The sequence below is a fragment of the Panthera uncia genome, assembly GCF_023721935.1.
Source record: "Panthera uncia isolate 11264 chromosome A3 unlocalized genomic scaffold, Puncia_PCG_1.0 HiC_scaffold_12, whole genome shotgun sequence".
Lineage (NCBI taxonomy): Eukaryota > Metazoa > Chordata > Mammalia > Carnivora > Felidae > Panthera > Panthera uncia.
Window position 1 is genome coordinate 10200226 of NW_026057579.1, and position 27258 is coordinate 10227483.

General features: G+C 45.9%; 1 protein-coding gene across 1 annotated transcript; it reads left to right on the forward strand.

Annotated features, from left to right (window-relative positions):
• The first annotated feature begins 184 nt into the window (after nt 1-184).
• CDC42EP3 (CDC42 effector protein 3) lies at nt 185-26870 on the forward strand. The gene is made up of 2 exons (XM_049652287.1): nt 185-478; nt 20677-26870. Exon 2 carries the CDS (start codon nt 20910-20912, stop codon nt 21672-21674), a length of 765 nt encoding a protein of 254 aa, XP_049508244.1. The 5' UTR covers nt 185-478; nt 20677-20909; the 3' UTR covers nt 21675-26870.
• The last annotated feature ends 388 nt before the right edge of the window (nt 26871-27258 follow it).

Here is a 27258-nt window from a genome sequence, read left to right on the forward strand (position 1 = left end):
CAATGAGCGCCCATTGTACTCCCGGGGCCCGCAGGCGCTGCCGCTGCTGACCCCCTCCCGCTCCTCCGGGCCCCGGCGCAGGTACAGCGGCGGCGTCGGTCTTTCGGGGCCGCGCGCACCCTCCGCCCCGCCCCGGCCCGCCCCCTGCGCCGCCGGCCCCGCCCCGCGCGGCCCCGCCCTTCACAGGTTCAGGCTCAGCGTCCGGCAGCCGCGGGCTTAGTCCGGCTCGCATCTTCCTACACCGCTGCGGCCGGAGTCTGCCGGGAGCGCAGCGGCGGGGCGGGAGCGGGGGCCGAGCCTGGAGACCCGCGGCCTCGGGCGACTTTACGCCCACTCGGAGTGGATAGTGCTGTGAGGTGCCTCGCGGGCCGCCTCGGCTGGATCTGCGGGTAACGGGCTGGGACTGCGTGTGCCCTCGGGAGGCGTCTGTGCGGGGCGTCCCGCCCAGCGTCAGCGGCTGGGATCGTCTGGGTTGCCGGTGAGTTGCTGCCTGCCCAGGGCTCCTTCCTCTCTGCCTGTGAGTCTGTGGGACCCGCGGTCGTGGCCGCTTCCGGCGTGCGCGGGGTGCTAGGCTTGGAAACGCACAGGGAGCGGGGATACGGAGAGCATCGCCTTACCAGCTGGGGTCCAAGGGACCAAAGGGGACGTAAAGCAGACGGGGAGGGGTTCGGGTGGCAAGATCGAGACGCAGAGCTCTACCATTTGTGCCCACCACTTTTCAGGGTGGGGCTGCACGGCTGCACTGCACCCTCCGAGCTATTTTGACAGCCATTCTGGGCGCGTATTCCATTTTTCCATCTCAGAACAAGCTGCACATGGCTACCGCCCCCCTCCCATCGTGGAATGGCACCAGGGCCGCACATGGGTGCCCCGTGCAGATCTTCGATGGCACTATCCGCCGGGTACCCTCTCACTTGACAGGGGGCATTGTGGTTGGAGCTCCAACCTGCAGATCTGGCAGTTTAATTATTGTTATTATTATTATTATTATCATCATTATTTGACGGTGGTTCTGAATGGCTGAAGCGTTTTCAAGATTTTTTTTCCACCTTGGAACTGTCTTGACACAGACAAGTATCAGACACGTGAGGACGAATGGATCTGGCCAGTAATTTTTTTGTTATGAATTATTGTACTCCATCCCCCTCTCGACTTCGAGAGGCATGTGTTTCATCTTATAAATAGAAAGTAGCATATTTTTTGGCAGGACCTCCTTTATACTGTACAGTCTAGGAGAGGTCAGTTTAAAAATAAATATGCACTTGAATGTTGAATTGCCGAGAGCCAAGCTGTGGCTGGGACAAGCTGCGTGGACAGCAGCATCAAAGCCCGGAGCGCAGCTGTGTTGAAAAGAGTAAAAGCCCCAGAGCGCAGCCCAGGCTGACAGTCAAGTAATTACATTTTGTTTAAAAAAAAAAAAAAAAAAGTGAGTGAATTAAAATGAGGGCGGGAATAGGAATGTCAGGAGAGTACTGCAACATGAATCTTTGCAGCCCTGATGTATTTGGGGGAGTCGCTGCTTATGTGTGCTGAGGGTGTAGGGGGTTCTGGAGAGGGAGGTGCTTGGAAGGGGGAGGGAATTGATGAATGTGTTAGGGAGACAAAGATTTCCTCCCCACCCCCAACTTTTAGGCCTCACAATATTCCAGAGTTTCTTAGGGGTGCTGCTTTTTAAACAGAACAAGAAATTTGGAGTGCAGCAGATGTCCGTGTTTGAATAGCAAAGCCAGTCTTGCAGACTTCCCCTTAAGATCACAAGGAGACAAAAGGCTTACCATGAAGTCTGATGATGGGGTATCCCTAAGGCTATCTAAAAGGCTCCTATAACATTCTAACTTAGAAAAGATCGTTTTTGTATCTAAAAACCAAGAAATGCAACGTCTCTTCTTTTCTGGACAGTTCTAGAGGTCTTCTCTCTGATACCACCTGTAATTTGCACGAGCCCTTCTGGGCAGTTAAATAAGCTAGACAGTATGTGTATGCCACAAACCCTTTTCAGAATAGATTTAAACACTCAAGAGATACGTCAGGGCAGGTTTGAAATGCCTCGCATGGTCACACCTGGCATAAATAACCGACTATTTGGATAGTCAAGGGATGGTTGAAAGTTCTTCATTAAGTCTCCCAAAGAATGTAGATTTCCCAATCATACTCACTGAATACAACGCTGAATACCAGCCTCTGGGCCCAAAGATAAGAACTTTACAGAAATTTGGAAGTGTTTCTGGATCCATGGCAGTTTCTGTTTTCCAGTGGTATCATCTGCAAGAGATTTACATTATGAATTCCATGATTGGAACGTGGTGCTGTGACAGCAGCTACAGACATGAAATAAGATGAGCACCCCCCCCCCTTCCTTCCAAATCTGAGCAGTGAAATTCTGTTCTCAGTCTGAATGTAACATGTAAAGACCGCTAAAGTAAGGAGCGTTGCACTTTTTTTTAATTGTAAATTTAAATGTGCAAGAGGAATAAATACAAAGGCATGGGCTCACATGAGCTGGTTTGTCTCTCTCCAGCTTTTCCTTTAATGTGGTGTTTTGTTTTTTATGTCCAACATGTTCACAAACGCTGCCCTTTTTCTCTTCTAACGTTCATGGTATTCAACAGCAATGGGGATAAGGTAGTTTTAACCTATATCACCCACAGATTCTTACCAGCCTATACATTTTTCACAAGCTCTGTGCCCAGTAGCCATTGCATATATCCAGTGGGTGAAGTGCAATACCTAACCTGAAGAAACCCTCCAGAAAGACTGTTTTGATGTTTTCTTTTTAATTATTAAAATTCTTATTTGCAGTCTAATTTCGTTTAGGCCTGGCCTAATTTGTTTCTAACCAGACTCTTGTAGACCCGACTATTCATTGAATAAGAACCTCAATCTATTTTTAAATACAGTATGTTTGCCAGAGAACAAGGATAGTCATTTGAAACTAGTAGATTGAGCCAGCTACAAAATCTCCTTTACCAAGTGCTGGAGCCCAAGAATTCTGCTAAAACATCATGCTGTTCAGGACTTTGGATGATAAAGCCACTTCCTACATGGAGCCTGTCCGAAATGCCAAGCAGTCTTCTCAGCCCTTCACCCTGGTTAACTCATTTATTTCTAGTAATCATTCTATGAAGGAGGAACTGTTAATATCCCCATTTTATGGGTGTGGAAGCTGGGGACAGACCTGTTCTATACGTGCCCAAAATTACACCAAAAGGAACATACCTAAATATGCATATACAGTTTAACAACCCAGTATGTGCATGTAGGAGTGGCTAATCTTGCTTACATGTCAGCACCTCTTAAGGGCAAGGAGATGGGGGGGAAACCCTGAGGTTAAGAAACCTCTCTGAGTCAGGCTGCCTGAGCTCATAGCCTAGCTCTGGCTCTTAATACTTGTGTAATTGGGCAAATTACTTAGCCTGTGTGCTTCAGCTTACCAATTATACAATGAGGATAATAATATTACTCAGAGGATGAAATGAATTTAAAAAAGAAAAAAACAGTAATTCACTCAGAACAGTGCCTGATCCAGAGTAAGTACAATAAAAGGTTGATGCTTCCTTGTTGCTTTTATTTTTTTCCCAGGTGCTTAATAAATACTCTCTTATTTAATATTCATAACTACTCTTTAACATAGAGAGTATTGTTTCAAGATGAGAACACGGCCTCAGAAAGGTTTAGTAACTTGGCCAAGGCCACACAGCTAAGTAGCTGAATCAGGTCTGGATTCAAGTCTATTTGACCTTGTACTAAATACCACACCCCCACCACCTGGGAGGAGTGGCAGTAAGGCTATTAAATCTGACTCTTCTGAGGGGTTTTGGCCTCCAGCAGAGAATTCATTTCATAGTACTCTATATTCAAAGGAAAATGGTAGTAATTGCCAGCCTTGGGGGATACCAGGTGAATTATTTCATTTTTGAAGATAGTTTAATCTCACAGGTATGGCCATAGTCTTCTCCTGCAGGGGATCCAGAATCAAACCGCTAGAGTTAACGTGAGCATTTAATTTACACCATAAATGAAGAGATTTGCTATTGCTATGTGAAAATGTAGGACTCAGGAAGGAGGAAAAAAAAAAAGGCCCTGCAACATCTAGGTGCCAGGAACTTCTGGGACCAAGGATGGAGTGGAGCTTAGAGAGGACCACAACCCTGCGTTGATGTTCAGGAGAACCAGGGGCTGCAGTGTTCCGTAAGCAGTCTGGATGGTCCCGTCCTTCAGACCAGTGTCCGCACCCAATGGTGTGTGGCCCTTCAGTCCCTGGCACCCAATGGACATTTAATACCTATTTCATAATGACACTGCTTCGGGAGGAGCTAAGCAAGAGGCAGGAGCCGCCAATAAACTGGGCAGGAAGGTTCTGTCCTTGGTGGAAGGCGGGCCTCCTTATAGTTCTGCACCTGCCCCGGACCCTGCCAGATAAGCTTCTGGTGGGACAGACAGAGTAAGGAAGCCTTTGAAACCTAAGAGAGGTACCCTGGATCAGCCTGACTGGCCTCTACTGCCTTGGACTTGTGGGATTGTGATTAGCGGGGGACCCAGACCGAAGTAGGGGTTCTGGAAAGCATGGCCCAAAGTAACTTACATTGCCTCAAAACCAAGAGCAATAGCCTTCAAGCTGTCGGCTTCCATTTGGAATCTTCCCTTCTCCTGCCCCCACCCTTTAATGGTTACAAAACAAAACAGCACCCCACAAACCAAAATAATATAAGTAGCCAAATAGTTATGTAGCAATAGTAGGGTATTTTTCTTTCCTAAAAAAAAAAAAAAAAAAAAAAAAAAAAAAAAAAAAAAAGCCTTGTTTGGCCTTGATATATTTCCTCAGTGCCAAGTTCACCAGTGTCTCATGATGAGGGGCCGAGTTCAACAGTACCTCTTGTTTCATTTTTAAAATGAAAACCCATAGTTTTAAAATATGAATCATGATACTGATATTTTCAAAGTTTACTGTTTCTGAATAGCCAGGCGAACTGAGGCATTTGAAAGCTGGTAAATTCCAAATTAGTAGTATTTGATTAATCCTTATTGCTGGCTAAAGTCATGAATGAATAGTAGAAGCCTTGAATCTCAAATATGAACCTGAAAGAACCTGATTTTCAGGGGTTTGGCTTTTGTTTGCATGTTTGAAAAAGTCACTATTCGTCTTCTAGCCTTTGATTCTTTGTTAAGCCATGTTGCATTGATAACACATCTGCAGTTAGCTAGCATAACACCACCTAACTTGCACCCTGAGATATGAATGGCACCAGAAAAGGATTCTTTGGGAAACTGGCTTGACTAAGGTCCCTTTCTGCAGGACTTCTCAGAGCATTTAATATGCCACTGTGTTCGTTGAGTCTCCACGGGGAGACAGTGTCCAGAGTCTCAAATCATTAGCCCGCAGAGCAACCGGCAGGAGTGGTCTGGCAGGCAACCCACTCTGGGAAGCAGCAAGCCAGAGGCTGAAGCCATCCACTGCAGTCTGCCCTACAGAGCTGAAGGATCCCAAGGACATTTTAGAGAGTCAAAGGATTAGAGCCACAAGAACGCACCGGGAGATGTGAGCACACCTGTCATTCTGCTGTTTGATAAAATTAATACAAAACTAATGGAAACAGTCACAGAGGTGCTGGAGTCGAGAAAACAGATTCTGGTCTTGGCTCTGATCCAGGCATAAACTGACTTCAGGGTCTCTGTCTCATAGATGAGGCGTTTGGTGCTAGGTGGTTTCAGATAACCTCTAGCCGTAGAACCCAGTGAGCTGGAATCAGTGACACCTATCAGCCTACCAGTCTTACTACTAATAATGTGAAAACCCTGGGTTGAAAAACAGACCAGTGCAGCTCTGTAGCAAAGCAGTCTGAGCCACCGTGGAAGGCAGAGAACTTCAAAGTCAGGCCTCTATTTAGACAGCTTCCACATTTGGGAATCTGTCATGTTCTGGTGACAACTTGAAGGTCATATCTGTGGACACATCATTGCCAATGATAAATCACTGTGTGTTTAGTTGAAAAAGACCGGTTCTGTTCCAATCCATTATAGGCCGCACCCATTTCCTAAACAAGGCATTTTTGGTTTAATGTGGCTTTGCCATTTCAGAATGCATTTGATTTCTTTACCTTTTGTTTCTTTTTTTTACTTTGTTTATTTATTTATTTATTTATTTATTTATTTATTTATTTTGCCAAGGGTCAGTTCAGACGTATAACATTGATTTTAACATAGCTGGAGATGAGGCTGTAAGCCCTTGGCTGGCCAGCTGTGTCACAAGGCAAACCCCTGCGCTTCTCTGGGTAGACTCTGCCCCCTCGTCTGTGAGGCAGTGGAAGGGGAGGGATGGGGGCACAGAAGAAGCAGACGTTTTCCAGGCTCTCTTCTGCCTGTAGACTGCTGTCATTCTATCACTCTTCCCTCGCTTGTACCCGAGGCATTTCCACAGTGTCTTGTACTTGGTGTTGTAACACTTACTGTTTGAATGATCATCTTTTGACCCTTGCGGCTACCTAGTTAGACTGCCGGCTCCTTGAAAGTAGGGACTGAACCTAGCTTAGGTCAGCTTTCGTCTCTTTTACAAACAGGACCTAATGGGAAAGCAGACGGTCTAGTCCTAGCCTGTTCTATGGTTCTGCCTGTGGCACAGTCTTCTCCCAGTGTTGTCAAGCCAGAAGTCATTTGCACTTAACAGCTTATGCAAATCCTGCGGTAGTAGGGGTGGCTGGGTGGCTCAGCCTGCTTCGGATTCTCTCTCTCTCTCTGCCCCTCCCCATTTGTGCACGCTAGTTCTCTTTCTCTCCTTCTCAAAAATAAATAAACATTAAAAAAAAAAAAAAGAAAGAAATCGAATCCTGCGGTAGTAAAGTTACTCCTTCCCAGGCTACAGAACCTTCACATTCAAAGGGAGGCGCCATCATCCTTCGATTCTGATGGTCATGATCACCCAGGGTTCTCTGAGAAGGAAGCCACCACCAGAACCTCCTCTGAGTCTCCTCTGGGGAGTTGCAGCCTGTTCTGAAGCTTCCTCCTGCCCGGGTGCCACTGCGGGGGCTCAGTGCCACCCGGGCAGTGCCCGTGTCAGCGCCACGTGTCAGCCTGGTACTGGGCAGAGTAAGGCTCGTTGTGCTTCCTCCTGCTTGCCTGCATCTCTCCGGCCGTGACCGTGTGAACCGTGGACTTCCTGATCCTGGTGGACGTATTGATCATTGGCTTCTGTCTTGTTCTAGTTTCTTGGAATATTTAATAACAATTGCCTCTTCTACTGATTTGTCAGCTCATTGCCTAACAGAACTTGGTCAAGCACGTTACACGTGTGTTGTCTCCTCCTAAGAAACACTATTCCTATCTCCACTCCGCAGAGGAGCAAAGTGAGGCACCCAGAGAAAATTACTGGCCTGCTTTGTACCCTCAATTTGGTACCAGGAAGGATGGGAAAAGATGATGAACATTTAATAGGCTGGTAACAAGTATTTTGATTCTATTAACTTCATTAAAAAGTGTCGTTTTTTTCCCCTTAAAAATTCCCTGGAAACTAGATGTTTCTGCAGATGTAGAATCACAGACCCTAACATTTCACAGATGTAAGGGTCCTTAATTTCGGCCCTGCTCTCATTCTGACAGGATAAAACCAAGGCCCTAAGAGTTGAGTGACAGAAAGCATGAGACCTCTTTCGGACTTTTTTTTTTTTTCCTAGCTAAAGCAAAGAAAGAAAATCTTAATGTAAACCCAGTATCTTAAATAACAGATTTTGGAATCTTTTGGTTAAAGAGGAGGAAGGAAATGGGTAGGGATGTTGGCCCTACTTTTCTGTCTCCCTTCCCTTCACCAGTGACTCGTAGGTGCCTCCCTTGAACTCTGGGAGTTCTAGGAAACACAGTGTGAGGAATCTCTATCGTAAAATGCTTTGTCTGTAATACCAAGGATAAATCTTACAACTCTGTGGTGATATCATCTCTGTGCAGCTCACAGGCACCTGCCACAGACTGCTACTTTAAGTTAGCGTCGCCTAGAGGAGATCTACCCTAACTCCCTCCCTTCCCCGCTGGAATCTCGACAGCATCTCAGACTCAGCAGGAAAGCCTCTCCTCTTCTTCGGACTGATTAATTCAAGTTGTTCTAGACTTCTTCCTCAGACCCAGCCCCACCTGGCCTCACCATGAACTCTAATCACATGCCTCCTTCTTTCCTTGGGACTCTACAGATGCCCTCTCACCTGACAGCTTGCCAAATACTTAAAGAAAATAACTAGAGGCCCTGAAATTTTTCTTCATCTGACCAACAATGGTTGACGATAATTTTCCCAGCTCATTGAAGTCTCATTTGTCCTCAAGCCTGGGAGAATTGCACCTGGAGAGAAAGGGGGCCTGTACATTTGTAGGAGAAGCTAGCCCCGTGCCAGAGGAAGGAATTATCCTGAGTCAGCTGGAGGTGACAATTCCTTCCACTCGTGGAGACTGTTCACAGGGTGGACACGAACCATTTTTTTGATGACAACTACAGACAACATTTAAGGAGAAAATGAAAGTGGTTATTTTGGCAGTTAGAGTGGTTCCCCTCCTTCATGTTGAGTTTCAGTAGACGTTCTGGTTTTTCATTTGGGGTCAAGATGATACTTTGCGTTTGCATAGCACTCAGCTCTTATAATCACCTTTAAGAGAAGCGGGTTGGGGGTAATTATCTCCATTTACATAGAAGGTAACTGGCACATATGTGTGTGTCTGGAGTTCTCCAAGGAACCTGCAAGCCTGGTTCAAAGTTTTAGCTTCTCCCCTAAGGCCTAGAACCTCAGTGAGGGCTCTATTGTTTTGTTTGCCAAAGTGTTCATTCATTTGATACGCGTTTTTCTTAAGTACCTGCTCTGTGCTAGTCCCACATTGATATTCAAAACAACCCTTTTCTGTAGAATGTCCATTATAGTTTCTTGAGGTTTCTTTGTACCTCTTGGGCCAAATAATCCAAATTTCCCCCTTAACTCACTTCCTTTTGAAAGGAAAGGTCAGGAGAGCGAGCTCATTGTTTCTCCCAGGGCCTCATTCTTTAAGATTGACTTAAATATAACTAGTGGGTCTGCATTCAGGGGAATGTATTGTCAATTTATTCTTGAGTCTTGCCTGTCTCTCTGAGATGCTATTTGCACATTGCAGTCAAGGATTGACATCCTTTCCCTTTCAAATAGCACGATAACAAATATTCTCTGCCTTAATCCCAAAGATCTGTAAGAGCCTATAGAATTACTGTGGCTTGCATTGATAGGCTGTAAAATTCTTACCCAGCATGGATAGAGAAAGGTTAAAATGCCTTACAGATGGAAAAATGAAAGAAAGGTTTTGCCACAAGAGGCCACAGCTTCTTTGTTAAAAGATTTCATTTATTTTTTCCTGTAGGAGTCATAGAAAGACTCTATCTTGGATTTTCAACAAGGAGGGCAGGGTTGAAGGGGAAGCAAGACAAGGCAGTCTCTTTCAGACTTTCTCATTTGTTCCTTCATTCAACAAACATTTATTCAGTGCCAGCTGTGAATTAAATATAGTTGTCTCTCCCCAAAAGAAGGCAACCTAGTGGGAGACACAAGCAGTGATGGCAGCATAGTGTGATAATTGGTGGCTTTGAAGTATAAACAAGGTACAATAGGGGCGCCTGGGTGGCTCAGTTGGTTAAGCATCTGACTCTTGATTTCAGCTCAGGGCATGATCCTACAGTTGGTGAGTTCAAGCCCCATGTCAGGCTCTGCGCTGACAGCACAGAGCCTGCTTGGTATTCTCTGTCTCCCTCTCTCTCTGCCCCTCCCCTGCTCCTGCTCTCTGGCTCTCTCAAAATAAACATTTAGAAAAAAAACAAACAAGGTACAGACGAGGCTCAGTTTAGGAGGCTTTGGGGGAGCTGGTGGGAACTATTAGCCACAGGGGTAGGCAGGACCCAAATGGCTTATTCTGTGTCCAGGTTACAAGGGTGGGCGTGCTATCGAAGACCGAGAGTGACCAGGTTACTCGGGCATTGTCGCCGGCTCACTCAAGATGAGGTTGGAGGCAGGGAGACCAATGGGGGGCAAATGTGCTTGTGCAGGAGAGAGATCTTGAGGGATTAAAAAAAAAAAAAGGCTGAGGCAGTGGTGTTGATGAGAGGAGACAGCTCTGGGCCTTGTTATGGAGAATGAGGCAGGGAGACTTTGTGGGGGACTTCCTGCCATTTACCGAGAGAGGAAAGTACAGAAGGCCTGTGCCAGGTCAGGGAAGGGGGAAAGAAAGATGGCACGTTTGTGTGGGGCGAGTTGAACAGGAAGTCCCTGGGGGAAGCCAAGTGAAGTCTCAAAGACTGGGGGAGAAAAGACCAATGCTGTCTGTGAAGGAGCAGTGTTTTTTTTAGTGTGTTATTTGTTTTAATTTCCAATCCGTTGTATACTGATACTAGAGTGCAAAGTGAGTACCTCGGGCCCACACCCAGCTCCCATGCAAGCCAAATGACACAAACTTGTCAATGGCCTGTCCAAGAAGAAGAAGCCACTCATCGTGGGCTTGATTGTTATGGCAATGTCAAAAGGTTTCTAGTAGCTTCCTTTTGATTTTTTCACTTCTCTTGTCACTAGAGGAGACAGTTGAGGCCACGTGTGGGGGTGTGATTGCAGGGGGATTGTGAAAGGTTGGGGGCGGGACAATAACCATCCAACCCTGTGGAAATGCCATATCTAAGGCAGGGGCTCAAACTTTTTCTGTAAAGGGTCAGTTAGTATTTTAGACCAAGAGGCCCACATAGTCTGTCACAACTACTCAACTCTGACCTTGTCATGTGAAAGCATCTCTCCCAGGGTTTCCCAATGCCAACACTACTGAGAATTGGAGCCAGATAATTCATTGTTGTGGGGGGGCTATCCTGTGCATTGCAGAATGTTCAGCATCATCCATGGCCCCTCTCACTAAATGCCAGTGACACCACCATCCCCAGTCCTGAGAATCAAAACCATCTACAGGCATTGCCAAATGTGGGGGGTGTGAAGTCACCCTCAGTTAAGAACTACTGAGTTGTAGACAACATGTAAGTGAATGGGCATAGATGTGCTCTAATAAAACTTTATTTACACAAACAGGCCAAGGTCTGGATCTGGCCCACTGACTATAATTTATCAATAATAGCTCTTACTCATAGCACCTTTGCCCACCTTATTTTTATGGAGCTTACCACCTATCTGGAGATATCAGGCATAACATCACAAAACAGAAAAATAACAAATGCAGGCTTTTCAGGAGTCCTAAGAAAGCCTCTGCCAATGCAGTACTGAGCCTGGATTATGTGAGGTGAGTTGGAGAATTTCTCTGGGAAGGAAGTGACTAAAGCAGGTCTTGGAGGATGTTATGAGTAAGGGTCGATGGTAAGCAGGTGGGAGGACAGTCCATGTAAGGAACACAGGGTTCTTCGTTTCAGAAAGTTAGGGGGGAAGTGAAGTGTCACTAGTGAGGGAAGGGAGCCATTGTCCCCGGTGAAAGCTGTGTGGTTGTTGTCAATGGCCCCATGCACGTGCTTCCTCTGGGAAAGAATTAACAACAGTGAACACTCTTTTCTAAGAACAGGATGTTTGTTTTTCTCCTTGAGACTCAGGGGGCTTTCTTACGGCAAAATTTTCATCGTTAGGCTTTTCTTTCGCATAAAGTCAAATTCCTTTTGAGATCCTCTTTGAGAAAATTCTTTTGGTTGGTGTCTAGGACCATTTTATTCATTCTTGCTTCCCAGCAAGGTTATGATCTCTGCCTCTCATTGATGTTGAGACCATAGTGTATCACTTCTTCGTCCTGTCACAACTCAAGGCAGGTAGCCTGCAGAGGACATTCCATTCTGAACTCACATGCAAGTCCTCACATTAGCCAACCAGCAGCAATTAAAGAGCCCAGACTGTGGAGTCGAGCTGTGGCAGAAATCGCTCCTCCGTATTTTGGCTGGTTGACCTAAGAGTTGGGCTTAATCTAAGATCACTTCCTGAGAGGTGTTTTCTAACACCTACCTGGCCCGCAGCAAACACTCAGATGTTTGCCATTAATATAAGTGTGAATTCCTTAGAGAAGCAGGCATTTCAAACTTGCCGCTTCCTTGAGGAGCCCCTGCAGACTTGGACTGGGGGGTGGAACCTGGGAGCAAACCAGTACCTCTCTCATGATGGAAGGTGTACCAGGGGTTATGGATTTAAACACTTCTTAACTTGATGTTCACTGTGTGCCACGTGTAGTGGGAGGCAAACAGGACCCAGTGCGTGTCCCTAGAAGAGCTCTCGGCCCAGTCTGAGGGGACATTCATTCATTCACTGGATAAATATTTGTGTACAGATATTTACATACAAATGACACGGGAGAGCCTGCCTTGGAAGTGGGTGGAGAATGAGATGGCCACTGCCAGCTTCCACATATACCCAGTGCTGGTATGATTGGAGATGTCATGGTTCAGCCCATCCAGTGAGAATGAATGGTTATCGAGGACCCCAGCAGGTTGGGAGAATAACATGGAAAGCCCCCTATCTGTCTTTTCACCCCATTAGGGAAATAGAGCATTCAAGGGGCCTAACCTTTGGGGTCAAGTTCTCTTTCTATATTGATACTGTCCCCGCAACTTTGCAGATCAGGTGGGGATCCATTAGTTATGGAAGCATGCAAGCAGTTCACATATCCACCAAACTCTAGAGTGCCTGCCTTGGTCCTCCTGACTAGCCCTGAGTCTGTGCCCCATGTAAAACTAGTCACGTTAGGGGCGCCTGGGTGGCTCAGGCGGTTGGGCGTCCGACTTCGGCTCAGGTCATGATCTCACAGGTCATGAGTTCGAGCCCCGCATGGGGCTTTGTGCTGATGGCTCAGTCTGGAGCCGGCTTCGGATTCTGTGTCTCCCTCTCTCTCTGCCCCTCCCCCACTCACGCTCTGTCTCTCTCTGCCTCTCAAAAATAAACATAAAAAAATTAAAAAAAAAAAAAACTAGTCATGATAAATGAGTCGGCATTTCAAGAGAACCTGTCCTCGTCCTCCTCCTGCCTTGCTACAGCTGCTGGGGATCGATGTCCCTATTGAGTCCTCCCCAGTAACTGATTTTAACAGGGAGAACAGGTGTGGCTTCAAAACTGCAGACTCTCGAGGTGGATGTGCTGTCTTCCAGTTTTGCTTCTAAAAAATCTTTCAACTAGTACGATTAGAGCCCGTAAATGTGAGGTGTGTACACAAATGAGCAGTGAGTCCCCCATATGGTATTTGTGGGTTGCTACAAAGCAGGTCGTAAAAGAAAAATAAATACAAGCTGTAGCTGAGTCATAAACGAGAAGTCCATTTATAGGTAAGTGAAGGTGAGATGTATCCGCCTTTCTGAGTGGGTCCATAAAATGCAGTCTGTTCAGTCTGGCTGTAAGTTCATGTGCATGAAAGCTAGGCAGCTGGGGGCTGAGCGAATGGAGTTTCGCTGTCTTGTCACATATAGCTATGTCCTCGGTTTGGATGAGGTAGGAGAGGGTAAGAATCTAAAAATAGAAAAGGCATCTTATCTTTTTAGGGGTAGAGTAAATAGACCAAAAATATGAAAAGCATCTCTTCAGGATGCTGTTTATCGAGTGTTCTCTGGTTACATTTTTTTTCCCTCTTGGATTTTGATTGAAGTTCAGTGTGGAATTTCAAATACTATGATTTTTTTTTTCCTGTGAATTTCAAATTCTTTGGAATTTGAGTAAAAACACAACCATCTTCAAATGGAAAGTCTTCTAGGTAAAGTCTGTGAGTGTTTTCATAGGCGAATGTGACAGGAGGCCATGGGGAAATTGACAGCGATCATACTCCCCAGTAGGAGACTCAGAAGGAGCAGAGACAAAACACCACACATCATGCACCACTGAGGAGGCTTGGGACCAGGGCTGCTCCCTGTGACATCCTCAGACCTTGATCGCCGTCCCCATCCCACAGCCACCCTTTCCATCTTTGAGACACCCGGGGTCTCCCTTGGAGACCTTCTCCCTTGGAGAAGCCAGTACAGGTCCCTGTACCTGCTTCTCAGCTTCTCTAGGGCCTCAGAGAATCAGTTAATCCCTTTTCTATTAAAGTTTAAATGACTCCTTGAGATTCCTAAAGATTTGTTTTCCCTCGCTCTGAGTTTTCTTTCAGTCGCTCCCCTCCTTCAGCTTCTCACATGTCACGACCAAGTTCTTTGTCTCCCAGTTGGGACTCCTCAGAACATGTAGGAACATGTTCCAGGTAGCCTTTATCCCTTCCAAAGTGTGGAGTCCAGGATCAAATACAGTTTTTCAGGGCTTATCGCTGTGGAGAGAAATACCCCGAAGATGGTTGGGGGGTGGAGAGGTTCTTGACTGAGTCAACATCCTCCTTCCCTGGGACTGATGGTTCAGATTTGAAGGAGGAACATGTCACATTTTCGCTTGGGGCTCAGGTGGTGTGGCAGTGCTGTGTCTGGATGTTAGGAAAAAGGGAGGCAAAGTGAAAAGTGATGAGAAGGTAGGATGTCCTTGGAGGATGTGACAACCAAGCAAGAAAGGGGAAGTCTGGTACATGCTCACTTCCCGAAAGTAGAAGAAAGGAAAAGCCTGGAGGTCCCTCAGGATGATGTCCCCACCCCCCACCTGCCCCTGTCTTTATACATGTGTGTTTTAAATTAACATCGCAACCTATTTTGCAGGATGCAAGCACGTGTTTGCTCTCTTTCTCCACTAAGAATTACTCTAAAAATAATTAGTAGACCAACCAAACATTCCTTTCTTAAAATAAATGGAATTTAAAGAATCTAAACCTCTTTGTTCTTTTCGGATGAATTGCCAGTCCTGTCAGCTCTTAAGTGATTCAAGAACTGATTTTTTTGTGTGTCACTTCTTAAGAACCCCCTGTTTCTCCCCGCCCCCCCCCCCCCCCCCCCGACTGGCCACTGCCCTGCTTTGGTCTTTTTGGCATCATTCTGTTCACCAAAAGGATGGTAAGGAAATGAATCAAAGGGCTGCTTTAGTTTTTTCTTCATTGAATTATTATCGTAGCAGTGATGATTTCTCTTATTAACACTGTCACTCATGCTTCATTCAGTCACCAGAAAATGGAATTGGCCAGCTTGGTGCAGGAAGGATGGCCCCGATACTCTGCCATTCTTATCAAAACCATGACTTTAACTTCTCCTTGAGTCCTTCTGTGTCCTGGAACGCTTGAGCTTCTCCCAGATTCCTGTAAGTGGGGGCCTATGCATTTGCAGCTGGACCCATGTCCCCGCATCTGCCAGACATTCTCTCTCACCTTGATAGAGGGTGACAAGCAGCTGACTGGGATGTTGACCCCCTTTGTTGGCAAATCTAACCTCTCCTCAGTGCCCCAGGACTGGGACCTTTGTTTTCTAAGGGATCTAATTTCCCAGATGAATATGCTCTCCAGTGTCCTTGAAGGGGGGAAAGAGCAGCAAACAGTGATCCACGAAGGGAGAGAAAAGGATTAGCCCTCATGGAGAGTTCAGATTTCAGGGTCAAGAGGAGGGTTTCTGAGAAAAAGCCTATACATGGGAAGATTTCTGTCTGTCTTCCTCTCTTTTTCTTGTCTTCCTGCCTTCTTACTCTCTGACTTTCTGTCTTTGGATTTGAGGAAGATAGAACAGAGGAATCATGGCAACACAAGAAAGCAGGAAGGCCAGGAGAGCCCCCAAGTGTGGGTGGGCAGCATCCTTTGGGTGGTTCAGTACTAAGTGTTTATGATGGATGGTAGAGTCTTGACTGATAGTAAAAGGCTAACAATTCTCTTCATTTGACCTGTAGAACACCCAGAGGGCTGCTCACCGATTCTGGTTGTGTAGCTCATATCTGGACCGGTTGTGTAGCTCATATCCTCTCCCCACTCCATCCTACGGCAAGTAATCCCACTTCCTTCTGGGCAGAGGGCAAAGCCTCTTGGGTGTTGCCTGATTCAGGCTCTCCCACTGGGATTCATCCTCCCTCTGCCTCCTGCCTCATCTGTCAGCTGCCAGCAGCCTCTTGGAGCCCAGGTCTCCTTTTCTGCAAGCAGTGAGCCAGGGACAGGATTTCGTGTTGAGTGTTAGGGACCATCCCGTTCTAGAGCATGGCCCGTGTCACTAGCCACCGCCTGAACAGAAGCTGCACGCCCAAGCCCCAGTGCCTCCTCTTGTCTGTGCTTCCCTCCACGTGGACACTTATGCCTCTTGCCTTTTCTCATGTCTTTGTGACTAAAAACCCTTCTCTTAGGAGATCTTTTCCATTCTGCAAAGTAACACCTGTGCTACCTCTTCCGTGAATGCCTAGTCCCTGCAGGAAGAGGTGATCTGTCCCTTGGCCATGCTCCGGCGAGACAAGGTCAGCCCTCTTCTGAGGTCTTCATATACCCACAGGCCACCACCTTACATTTTGGCTTTTGAACACAACCGCCACAGACGTGTTTACATTATGATCCGGTAACAGGTTGAGTAGACTTCTCAGGACCTTTGTATAAAATTCGCTCCAAGGTGCAGCCTGAAGCTTAAGCAGCCCTTTTTTTTTTTTTAAATAGCTAATGGCTAATTCATTCAGGTGGTTCGAAAACCCAAAATCATACAAGGATATACAGTGAGAAGTTTCTCTCCCACCCTTGCCCTATCCTGTCCATCCCTCCCTGTGGGCAGTCACCATGATTAGTTTCTTGTGTGTGCTCCCAGAGATATTTTACAGACACACAAGCCAATGCAAGTGTATCTATATACTTCTGCACCTATCTGTTTTTCCCTGTAAAGATAGATATCTTTGAGCTTTTCTGTATCAGCGAAGAACTGTTGAATCCTTCGTAAGACCTGTATGATATTCATTTGTAATTGATGATACCTCAATTTATTTAACCGGTCCTTTATCGGTGGACAGTTAGGTTGTTTCCAACTCCAGACTGTCGTATCCTCCTGGATTTGATAATCTTGTACATGTATTATTTCCCCTGTGTGCAAGTTGGGTAAATCTCTGTAAGTGGAATTCTGGTGCCAAAGGCAACCAGCTTCCAATGAGGTGGGATCTGTTTCGTGCTTTCACCATCGGTATATGCAGGGCCTGACCCCACCCTTATCAGCCCAGTGTGTTATCACATATTTGTATCTTAAAGAGACTTTGGGATGCACCTCCTTCATAATTTGGGAGCTGACTGAATTTCCAGCGAGTGTGATTATTAAGAGACAGGACCTTAAACTCTGGAGCCTGGCGACTTGGCTTAGTGCCTTCATAGCCACGTAGCCTTGGCAGAGGGGACTCAAGACTCATTGTCTGGACCTCAGTGCATCATTTATAAAATGGGGATATTAACAGTAGCAGCCTCATGGGTTCTTGTGGGTGAGCTGGTACATATCCAAGGTTGGCACAGTGCCCAGAACATAGAGATGCTCTCAGTAATATTTAGTGTTGATGGTTCCCGGGAGCATGCACATACCCTCCCCGGGACCAGCTCTTTTGTTAACAGCTAAGAAACTGTGCCCATTAGATTTCTGCATTAGCAATGACAGAGAAGGTGCGGAAAGAATAGTCAGGCCAGGAAGGGAAAGGGACATTGATGTATGTTGGCTGATAAGCCAAGGAGCCCAGGATATCCAAAAAGGAGGGGAGGAAGCAGCCAGTGTAAGAAATCCTCATTATTAGCTCAAGCATGGTTGCCCCTGAGCTGAAAAAGAAAGATAAGATAAAGGGATGGGATTAGAGCTCTGTTTCTCTAACACTACATTGCAAATAGCAGCTCACCTAAAGTTAAAAAGACATTTTTGTCCAAAATTCCTTAAAAAAAAAAAAAAAAACAACTTCCAATGTATGGGAGCTCAGAGCACTGGTACATAGTAGACATTCAATACAAATTGTTTGCAAAGCTCTAGAAGCCTACATCCCTGTCACACAATAAACACTATGTAAATATTTATAGAAAGAAAAATGTATCTTCTCTTCCACTCCAGGCTCACTGCCTGCAGCTTATCTAACCTTCACTCACCAAGCCTTTTCTTCCTTTTTTTCTATTTTTTGTCCCTTCCTTCCCACCTTTGTGTCTGTGACCCTGATGTAAAACCCAGCTTCTACCAGTCTGAGCTGGCCTCTGGCGAAGGGCCTGCAGTGCCTGTGGCCGTGGCTGTGGCCGTGGCCTGCAGGGACTGAGGGCAGAGCGTTCTTCCCCTGAGCCTTCCGGGTGCAAATGTTTCCTCTCCCTTCTCTCCCCAGCGCAGCCAGGCGCTGTTCAAGTGAAGGGCGATTGTGAGTGATCCGGTCAGCAGGGCAGGGAACTGTTCTCTGGCTGCATCCTCGTGGCATTTTTCCTTTTCTGCCTGATTTGAAGTGCCTTGCCCCGGTTTCTGGCCTCACGTAACCCTGGCTCCACCAGCTGACCACGGGCAGCCCTCACTTGCCCCTGAGTTGGCAGTGGACATGCTGTATCTTTCCCTGGCAGCTGTGCTCCTGGCCGTCTGTGCCGTGGACACCGCTCCGGTGGGCAGCTGTCCCTCGGGGCTGCCTCCCACCTCCTGGGGGCCCGGTGCCCTGGCGGCTCCTGCAGGCCACCATCTGCCACGCTGTGCCCAGAGGTGCGGGAAGGCAACGCCAGCTACCCCCCGAGTGGCAGGGGCCCCAGGCTGTCGTGCACTTACAGACGGAGGAAGTCCTGCCATTGGGATCCAAGGCTTTGGAGTTGTGACATTTGCTACTGCCCCCAGACCCAAATTAGCGTCAAAGCCGAGAGAATATCCGGACCCACCAGCCTGGCTTCTTAGGCACATCTCCATTAGTAACAGTGTTTCCATGCGATCCTAACCTCAAGTGGGAAGCAGAACCAGGGGGTGCCTCTGTGTGGCCACAGCAGCAGCACTTTGGGGAGGTTTGAACCAGGTCCTTACTTGGGACGAAACGGAGAGATGCTGAGTGTGAGGTCCTAGGTGGCAGCTTCAAGGTCGGCTCACTCGAGGTGCAAACCCTCTTGTGCTGCGTGGACCACCTTCCCACGCACGAAGCCAGGGCGGGGTGGGCCTGTCCAGCTCATCATCGGTTCCTACCTTGTCCAGTCTGGGTGCAAGCCACTTCCCAAACGGAGCCTGTTGGTGCCTTGCCACTGGGTGCCAGAGCATGGTTCTTTCCACCTGCCACGGGGAAATGAACTCAAAATTTTTATGCGTACAGCCTCCAGCTGCTACAAAGCAAATGTGGCTGGCTCTCTTCAAGCCACCATCCAACTCAGCTCTTGGATATTTATTTATTTATTTGCTCCTCTGCCGGTGGGGAGGAGAGCCCGATGGGAGAGGTCTCAGCAGAGCATTTCAGGAATTCCCACAGTGGGAAAGGTTTTTAACTTCTTCACGTCAGCTGATGGGACCAAAGAGTCAGAGGATTTATTTTTAAGAGATGGAGAGTTTCTCATCTGTAAGATGAGAACCCAGAGCCCCACACCTCCTGGCTTAGCACTTCTCATTGTGTTAAGTTGCATGTGCAGGGAGGGTGTGTATATTTTCTACGCTGGTAACACACTACCAGAAACTTAGTGGCTTACAACACCACCTAAGTTATTGTCCCACAGTTTCTGTCAGTTGGGAGCCCAGGCAGGGCTTAGCTCCAGGATCTCATCAGGCTGGGAGACAGATGCCAGGGGGCTTTGCTCTCATCAGAGGCTCAACCGGGGTGGGGGGGATCTACTTCCGGTTCCCTCAGGTTGTTGGCAGAATTCATCTCCACGGGCCCTCCCTCAGCACAGCGGCTTACTTTTTCAAAGCCAGTGAAAGGCACCTTTCTCCAGTCTGCTAAGATGGACTCTTTTACCATGTCACCTAACCACAGGTGACATCCCATCACCTTTGCCACATTCTGTAGTTTAGAAGCAAGTCCCAGGTTGTGCCCACACAGGTGTTAACACCAGGAGGCACATCATGGGAGTTACCTTGGGGTGCCACCTACCACAGGGAGAGGACACAAACTTTATCAGGAAGTGTTCCAAAAGTATTTCTAAGACCCAGCCAGTTGTAGATGATCACACTGGTTTTTGTTTGAAAAGAATCAGTTTTGTTCTTTTCCTTCTATCTCAGAATGTCCCCAAGACCTGAAAGGCTTGACAGCCCAGTTTTCTGTGCCACAACTCGATCCCAGCTCGGGCTCTGTCATGAACTGACTGTATGTTCTTGACAAAGGGTGATTTATTTTGTGACTCCTGAATCCCTATTTTCTCATTTGTGCGACTGGATTTTGCTAAGATTTTGTTGGCCACTGGCACATAATAGCCGCTGTCACTTAGTAAATGGTATTTCCAACCCCTTTCCTTATAGGACTATTTGCTGCATTGCACTAGTTTTATTTAGATACAGAACTCAGCAACAAAATATTATCAAACAAAAGGGAAAACATTTTAAAGCAAATCTACTTTGTATCTAAGGAGCTGAAATCACTCTGGTCATGTGCTGACAGCAATTCTTATAATAGAGAAAAATCTAAAAATCTTAGGCATGTGCAGAAAATTGTGTCCATGGCCATGTTTAGAAAGTACTGATGTCATAGGTATGAGTTTTTTTTCATCTCTTTGTTTCCCCCAGAAATAAGACCAAGATTAGTAGACCCTTAGTAAAAGACCCTAAGATTAAAGTTCTTATCCTACTTGATGGAGGGAAAAAAATAGAGTTTGGCTTTAGATAGGAACTGGTCCTGCCTTTATTCACAGGCTCTTGAGAAAGAGGCAGGCCCAGTGAACCCTAAAGGGTCAGCTGAATATAACCTGCTTTGGTTTCCTTTCCAGGTTTCTCCCCGCCGTGGGATGGGTTGGATGATGTAACTGGCTCTCCAGGACGCCCCACTTGGCTGTGACTTCAGGAAGGCCTTTTCAACCCAGTCTCATTTCAGAGCCACTTCTAGAAGCTCCTTGAGAAAAATGATGTGACAGATCCTATCAGAAAGGATATTCGGAGCTTAACATCAGCGAAGAAAGTGGCCCTTTTCCCTTTTGCAAAGTAGACCTTCTCCAACTCCAAAATGCCAGCCAAGACCCCAATTTACCTGAAAGCTGCCAATAACAAGAAAGGAAAGAAATTTAAACTGAGGGACATCCTGTCCCCCGACATGATTAGTCCTCCTCTGGGAGACTTTCGCCACACCATTCACATCGGCAAAGAGGGCCAGCACGACGTCTTTGGAGATATTTCTTTCCTCCAGGGGAACTACGAGCTTTTGCCTGGAAACCAGGAGAAGGCCCGCATGGGCCAGCTGCCCGGGCACGGCGAGTTCTTCCGGGCCAACAGCACGTCCGACTCCATGTTCACAGAAACGCCCTCCCCGGTGCTCAAAAACGCCATCTCCCTCCCGACCATCGGAGGCTCCCAGGCGCTCATGCTGCCCTTACTGTCACCGGTGACGTTTAATTCCAAGCAGGAGTCCTTCGGGCCGGCCAAGCTGCCCCGGCTTAGCTGTGAGCCCGTCGTGGAGGAAAAGGCCCCGGAGAAGAGCAGTCTGTTGGAGAACGGGACAGGCCACCAGGGAGACGTGTCGTGGGGCTCCAGCGGGTCCGCGTCGCAGTCCAGCCAGGGCAGGGACAGCCACTCCTCCAGCCTCTCCGAACAGTACCCCGACTGGCCGGCCGAGGACATGTATGACCAGCCTGCCCCGTGCGAGCTCATCAAAGACAAGACTAAATCAGAGGAGTCCCTCTCCGATCTCACGGGGTCCCTCCTCTCCCTGCAGCTCGATCTGGGGCCCTCGTTTTTGGATGAGGTGCTGAATGTCATGGATAAAAATAAGTAACAGACACCACCAGCTCTTGTCCTCGGGGGTAAAAGGTATCATCAAAAAATAAGAACTAAACCAACCACAGTCAGAGAGAAGAGCTTCACTGGCTATGTTTGCCACTGTGTGATAGGTTTTCTAAAAAATGTTCCTACAAAGTATTTTTTGTACCTGTTATGCCCTGTTTGCAAAAACAAAACAATAACAACAAAAACTGTCCTGGCGAAAAGGAAGTGAGTCGGTCAGAACCCATTTTTTTTCGGTGGGTATTGCTGACGTTCAGCTCACGTTTTTTTGCTTCCAGACACGTTAAGAAATCTGGCCCGGCCAAGATTGGCACTAGCTCGAAGGGCTGCACAAGTCACATTAAAGAACTTCACAGTACTCTAGCATTTCCTGGGCAAGAAGAAGTCAAAGTTTATTTAACACCTAAGCCTTTTTTCTAGACTCTTTTCTATATTACATCATTTGGGCTCGCCATAGCAAATTCTTCAGTGTTAACACTATTCTCTGTTTTCACATTTGAACAACTTTATGGGTTTGGGGGATTTTCTTGTAGCTCTTATATATCCCTATATATTATATCTATATCGCGAAATTTTGACTGTCCGCTACATGTTGGTAAGACACAAGCAAAGTATTACTGTAACTAAGTTATTTTTAAAGTTAAAATATATTTTTATGTGCCTTTGGCTTTTTATTGCAGAGTCTACATTTTATAGGTATCACATCAAATGTTGTCATTTGACTTGTTTCCATTTGGGGTCCCATTGTAAGCTGTGTATGTATATGTTTGGAAAAGTGTATTCATATTTACCTTTATCTCTTTTTCTTCATCTGTTAATCATACTTTTCACAGCAACCAACAATGGATTGTAAAGTATAAAGGCACAGGTTACTCAAGATGCTTCTGCAGAGACTGTGGGCTACACCATATAATGTTATTTGGAAATATAGGTATTTTAGTACAGTACATACTTGCATTACATAGGTACTTCATGCAACACAATAAAGAGTAAATGTTAAAATGAAGTTGCTTGTTTATAGTAATAAATAAAAACATAAGAGAATAATAATATTTTCCTTAAGTCCAGGACCAGAAAAATTGCTTCTCTGAAGTATGTGTGAGCCTTTAAAATAAGGTATGAGGTGATTTCCATCCACTCTGCAATTTTGATTATTTCCCAAAGCTTTGAGATTCAAGAAACAGCACCCCTCAATTTTAGGAGAAATGAACAAGATCAGAATTTTTTTAAAATATTTTGGGGACAGTGTAAGTCGGGGAGGAGCAGAGAGAGTGGGACAGAGGATCCAAGGCAGGCTCTGCACTGACAGGCTGACAGCAGCAAGTCTCGTGGGGGGCTCGAACTCACAAACCACGAGATCATGACCTGAGCTGAAGTCAGACGCTCAACCCACGGAGCCACCCAGGGGCCCCTCAGTATTTTTTAGGTCAATCGATGCCAGCTTCTCAAAATTCATTTCTGTGTATCTCTTACTTTAACACACTATGGCAAACTCTTGTAACCCCAATCCCATCCTTGTTGGACAGATGTTTCCTTGCTGCAGGTGCCATATAAACAAGATTAAGGAGGCTAAAAAGAGGGCAGTAGAGAACACTCCTCTCTCTCCCCCCACCCCCACACCAAGGAGGAGAGATGCCTGAGGATGTCAGTTAAGGAACGGGAACAGGAAATGTACACAGCGATTCCTGCCCTGCTGTCAGCACCCTCCTCCCCCTTCAAAGTCAAACACTTGCACATCATAACTTTCATTTCTCCTTGAACTGTATCCTGAAATGACTTCCTCTCTCAGACATTTCAATGATTGTCCCACCTGGTTTGGAGCTGTTGCAGTTCTATCATCCGATCATCTAAAATAACCTCTGACCTTCAGGTGAAACACGGGACAACTAACCACATAGAAGAGGAAACCAGTTTCCTTGGAGCACCGAGTCCCTGCCCTAATTTCCCAGCTGTATTTCTATCCCACGATTGTCCAGTGTTCTTCTTCGGTTCAACCAGAACCTTTTAACGCTTTCCCTGTCTTAATTATTGGTCACATTTATTCTCATGTTACTCTTCATCTGCAGCATGACCTCAAGGAAAAGGTTAAACTACTGGATAAAATGATAATGTTTGTGCATTCCCTCTGCTACAGTATTGTTTGCGAGAATCTAAGCAATGATGCATCCTTGCAGGTATTTAACTATTATACTTTCTCTGGGTCTTTTCCCATACAGTCTCCCAGTAGATTAGGTATAATTGAGACGGTACAAATATGCCTCTATAGGAGAGGAAACAGCTACATCTGCCTTATGGTTTGGTTAAGGCATTTCTCCCTTGGTAGCCCTTCTGATACCTGGTTCCTTCTCCAGGGAGCAGGTACAGAGCTGCTGGGGGCTTTCTGCACAAAGGCACTTTCCACTTGCTGAGAGCCGAATTGATGTTCTCGGTCTATGAACATTCTCCTGCTTTTAACCTTATTTATCAAGATGCACTTTATTTGCAGACTCAGAATGGCAAGCAACCTGTGACCCAACAACCAGGAAAGAGACCATGTAGCTTGTCTAAGTTGAGACCCTTCGTGTGGAGGCAAGGTTCTCGTAGGTAATCTTTTCCCTGGGCGATGAGACCTAACAAAGGACATGGATATATTACTTCTGCCTCAAATTATTTGCTTAAAAAAAAAAATGGAAACATCAGGGTACTTAGCTCTTTGCAAATATAAACAGACAAAAGGAAAAGTATACATTACATGATGGCTATTCTCCTCCTAGTATGAAGCCTGGTGAGACTGAATCATTTTACTGTGAAACCTAAAACAAGTCAACATGATGGTTTCTCTCCAATAAGAATTTCTCCTTTGGAAATCGTTACCAACCTAGTCCCTGATTTAGCAATTCTAATAAATAAAATCTTCAGACTTTAGAATTCGCTTACCAGACTAATATGAATGACTGACTAAAGTTTTTTTGGACAAGTCAATAAGCCATATACATAACTAGGTTATTGGCTGCAACCGTGTGTCTCCACCCATACTTTTGGGCTAGATCCAGCAAGATAAAAGAAATTTCCAGATGCTAAATGATAAACTAGGATTGACTCAGATGGGTAACCTTCTGGTTTATTTAGCTGTAGGTACACTTGGGAATGTCACAATACTCAAAACTATGTTCACACATTAACTTATGTGTGGTTAAGCAATACAATTATTTTCTTTTTTTTTTTTCAAAAAAATTTTTAATGTTTTTATTTATTTTTGAGACAGAGAGAGACAGAGCATGAGCAGAGGAGGGGCAGAGAGAGAGGGAGACACAGAATCCGAAGCAGGCTCCAGGCTCTGAGCCGTCAGCACAGAGCCCGATGCGGGGCTCCAACTCACAGACTGTGAGATCATGACCTGAGCTGAAGCCAGATGCTCAACCGACTGAGCCACCCAGGCGCCCCTACAATACAATTATTTTCTAAAGAAGAAGATGATCTCCCTGCTTGCTTGATTGATCGACATGTTTGTTTCATCTGATGATATCTGGAAAGTTGCATGCTTCATTGGGATAACACACCATTTCATCCAGCCAGTCTTCCATCTGAGAATGTTTAATTCTTAACCTTATTCTTAGAGCAAGTGATTATTCAGAAGTAGGCCTAACCATTTCTTACTTGAGTTTCCAGGGAGTCATCATTCTGTGGTAAAATGCTGCAAAGAAAGTCATGTGGAAGAACCCTGCTTGTTCTGTGAAGAGATGTATAGCACAATGAAGTCTATTTTACTACAGTAGTCCTCCTTATCCGTGGTTTTGCTCTCCAAAGTTTCAGTTACCCATGGCCATTGGGTCTGGAAGCAGATTATCCTCCTAATGACCAATCACCAGAAGGTCAATAGTAGCCTAATGCTTTGTCACGATGTCTACTCACTTTACTTCATCTTACTATGCAGGCATTTCATCAACTCTCACAGGAAGGGGGAGTACAGTACAATAAGCTATTTTGAGAAACCATTTACATAATTTATTACAGTATATTATTATAATGGTTCTATTTTATTGTTAATCTTGCTGTGTCTAATTTAGAAACAAAACTTTAGGGACGTATGGGAAAACAGTATATATAGTGTTTGGTACTATCTGTGGTTTTAGGCATCCACTGGGGGGACTGAAACATATCCCCTGTAGATAAGAAGGGACTATTGTACCATGCTGCCTTTAATTGTCTTTCATTTTTACTTAAAAAAAAAAAAAATCTGATAGTGAATTCACTTCCATTGGCTTCCACGGGAGGTCAATAATCTTTGTCCTTTGAAGGTCGGCCAAATTTCCCTCATGGAAAGCAGATTGACATTAGTGATAGATACATAAAAACATCTGCCCAAATCAAAACCACTTTGCCAAATACATTTAATATTCCAGAGTGTTCTTGTGCAGACAGAGATGCCTGCCATATATCAAAGTCAGGAAGGCTGAATAGGTGAAGTGGGTATTATGCTTACCATAAAACAATTATCCGAGTAAGTCATAAGACATATGTGTGATTCATTGCCAAAAGATGGTTGGGAAGAATGAGTTCTGAGTTCTGGGGAGGGAAAGATGTGGATGGCTTTATGGGAGAGGAGGAGAACCCAAATGGATTTTTTTCAGGAGAGGGGGAATTCTCAGGAGGAAGATCATAAGCAAACAAAAGGATGCACTATAAGCTATAAGGGTTTCTCCTCAAAACAGTCCAGGAACAGGGATTGAACTAGAAAATCCTCAGTTCCAGGCCTGAAAGATTTGGGCCCATGCCTGAGAAGGTTCTCCCAGGGGAGTAAGAAGACTTCGGAATCTGGGTTGCTGAACAGGTGGCTCCCAGGGTTAGAAATGTATATACAATAAGCCACCATCTTGAGAAAGCTCATGTCCAGTTAACGGTGCCTGTGCTATAACCTGAAAGCCAGACTGGGGACACTTCAACTGTGGGATCATTGGGTGTTCAGGGAAAGTCATTTATGCTGATGGAAGAAGCAAGAGGGGCTAAGTATCTCCTGAAACAGCACCAGATGAAACAAGTTCTTATTACAGTCCCTGGACTGAACTTACTTGGGCAGCTGTCCCACCACAGAACCTCCAGGTTGCTTCTTCAAACCCCCTCTCAACCATCTTTTCCTGGCTGGGTTACAATTTCTGATTGAACATCCCCAAGATTAAGGGATAAACCTCCTCAGGAAATGGAGAGAGAAGTCCAAGTGTCATTAAAGAATCTTGGCTGGGAGGAAAAGCAGCTCAATGGAGGAGAAGCAAACAGCCCCTGACGTTCTCTCAAATTCCTTGAAGTCCAAACTCACAAAAGTGAGACTCAGAAAGAGGCAGAAATTCTGGACTTCCAGCCAGCCAGACTCAGGACCTGCCCGAGGACTTGCCTCTTCCCACAGGTGACTTCTGGGCTGCCCACCCCTCAGGGAAGACCAAATTCACTCATTGGATTAGCCCTTACCCTTGCAAGGTACATCAGGAAAACAGTCATGTCAGCACAGCACAAAGTCCCCAACGTTTACACCACAAATAACCACCAGTGAGAAGTGGGAAGATCCTTGCATGAGGTTTGGGTCTTGAACAAAGATGCCCTTG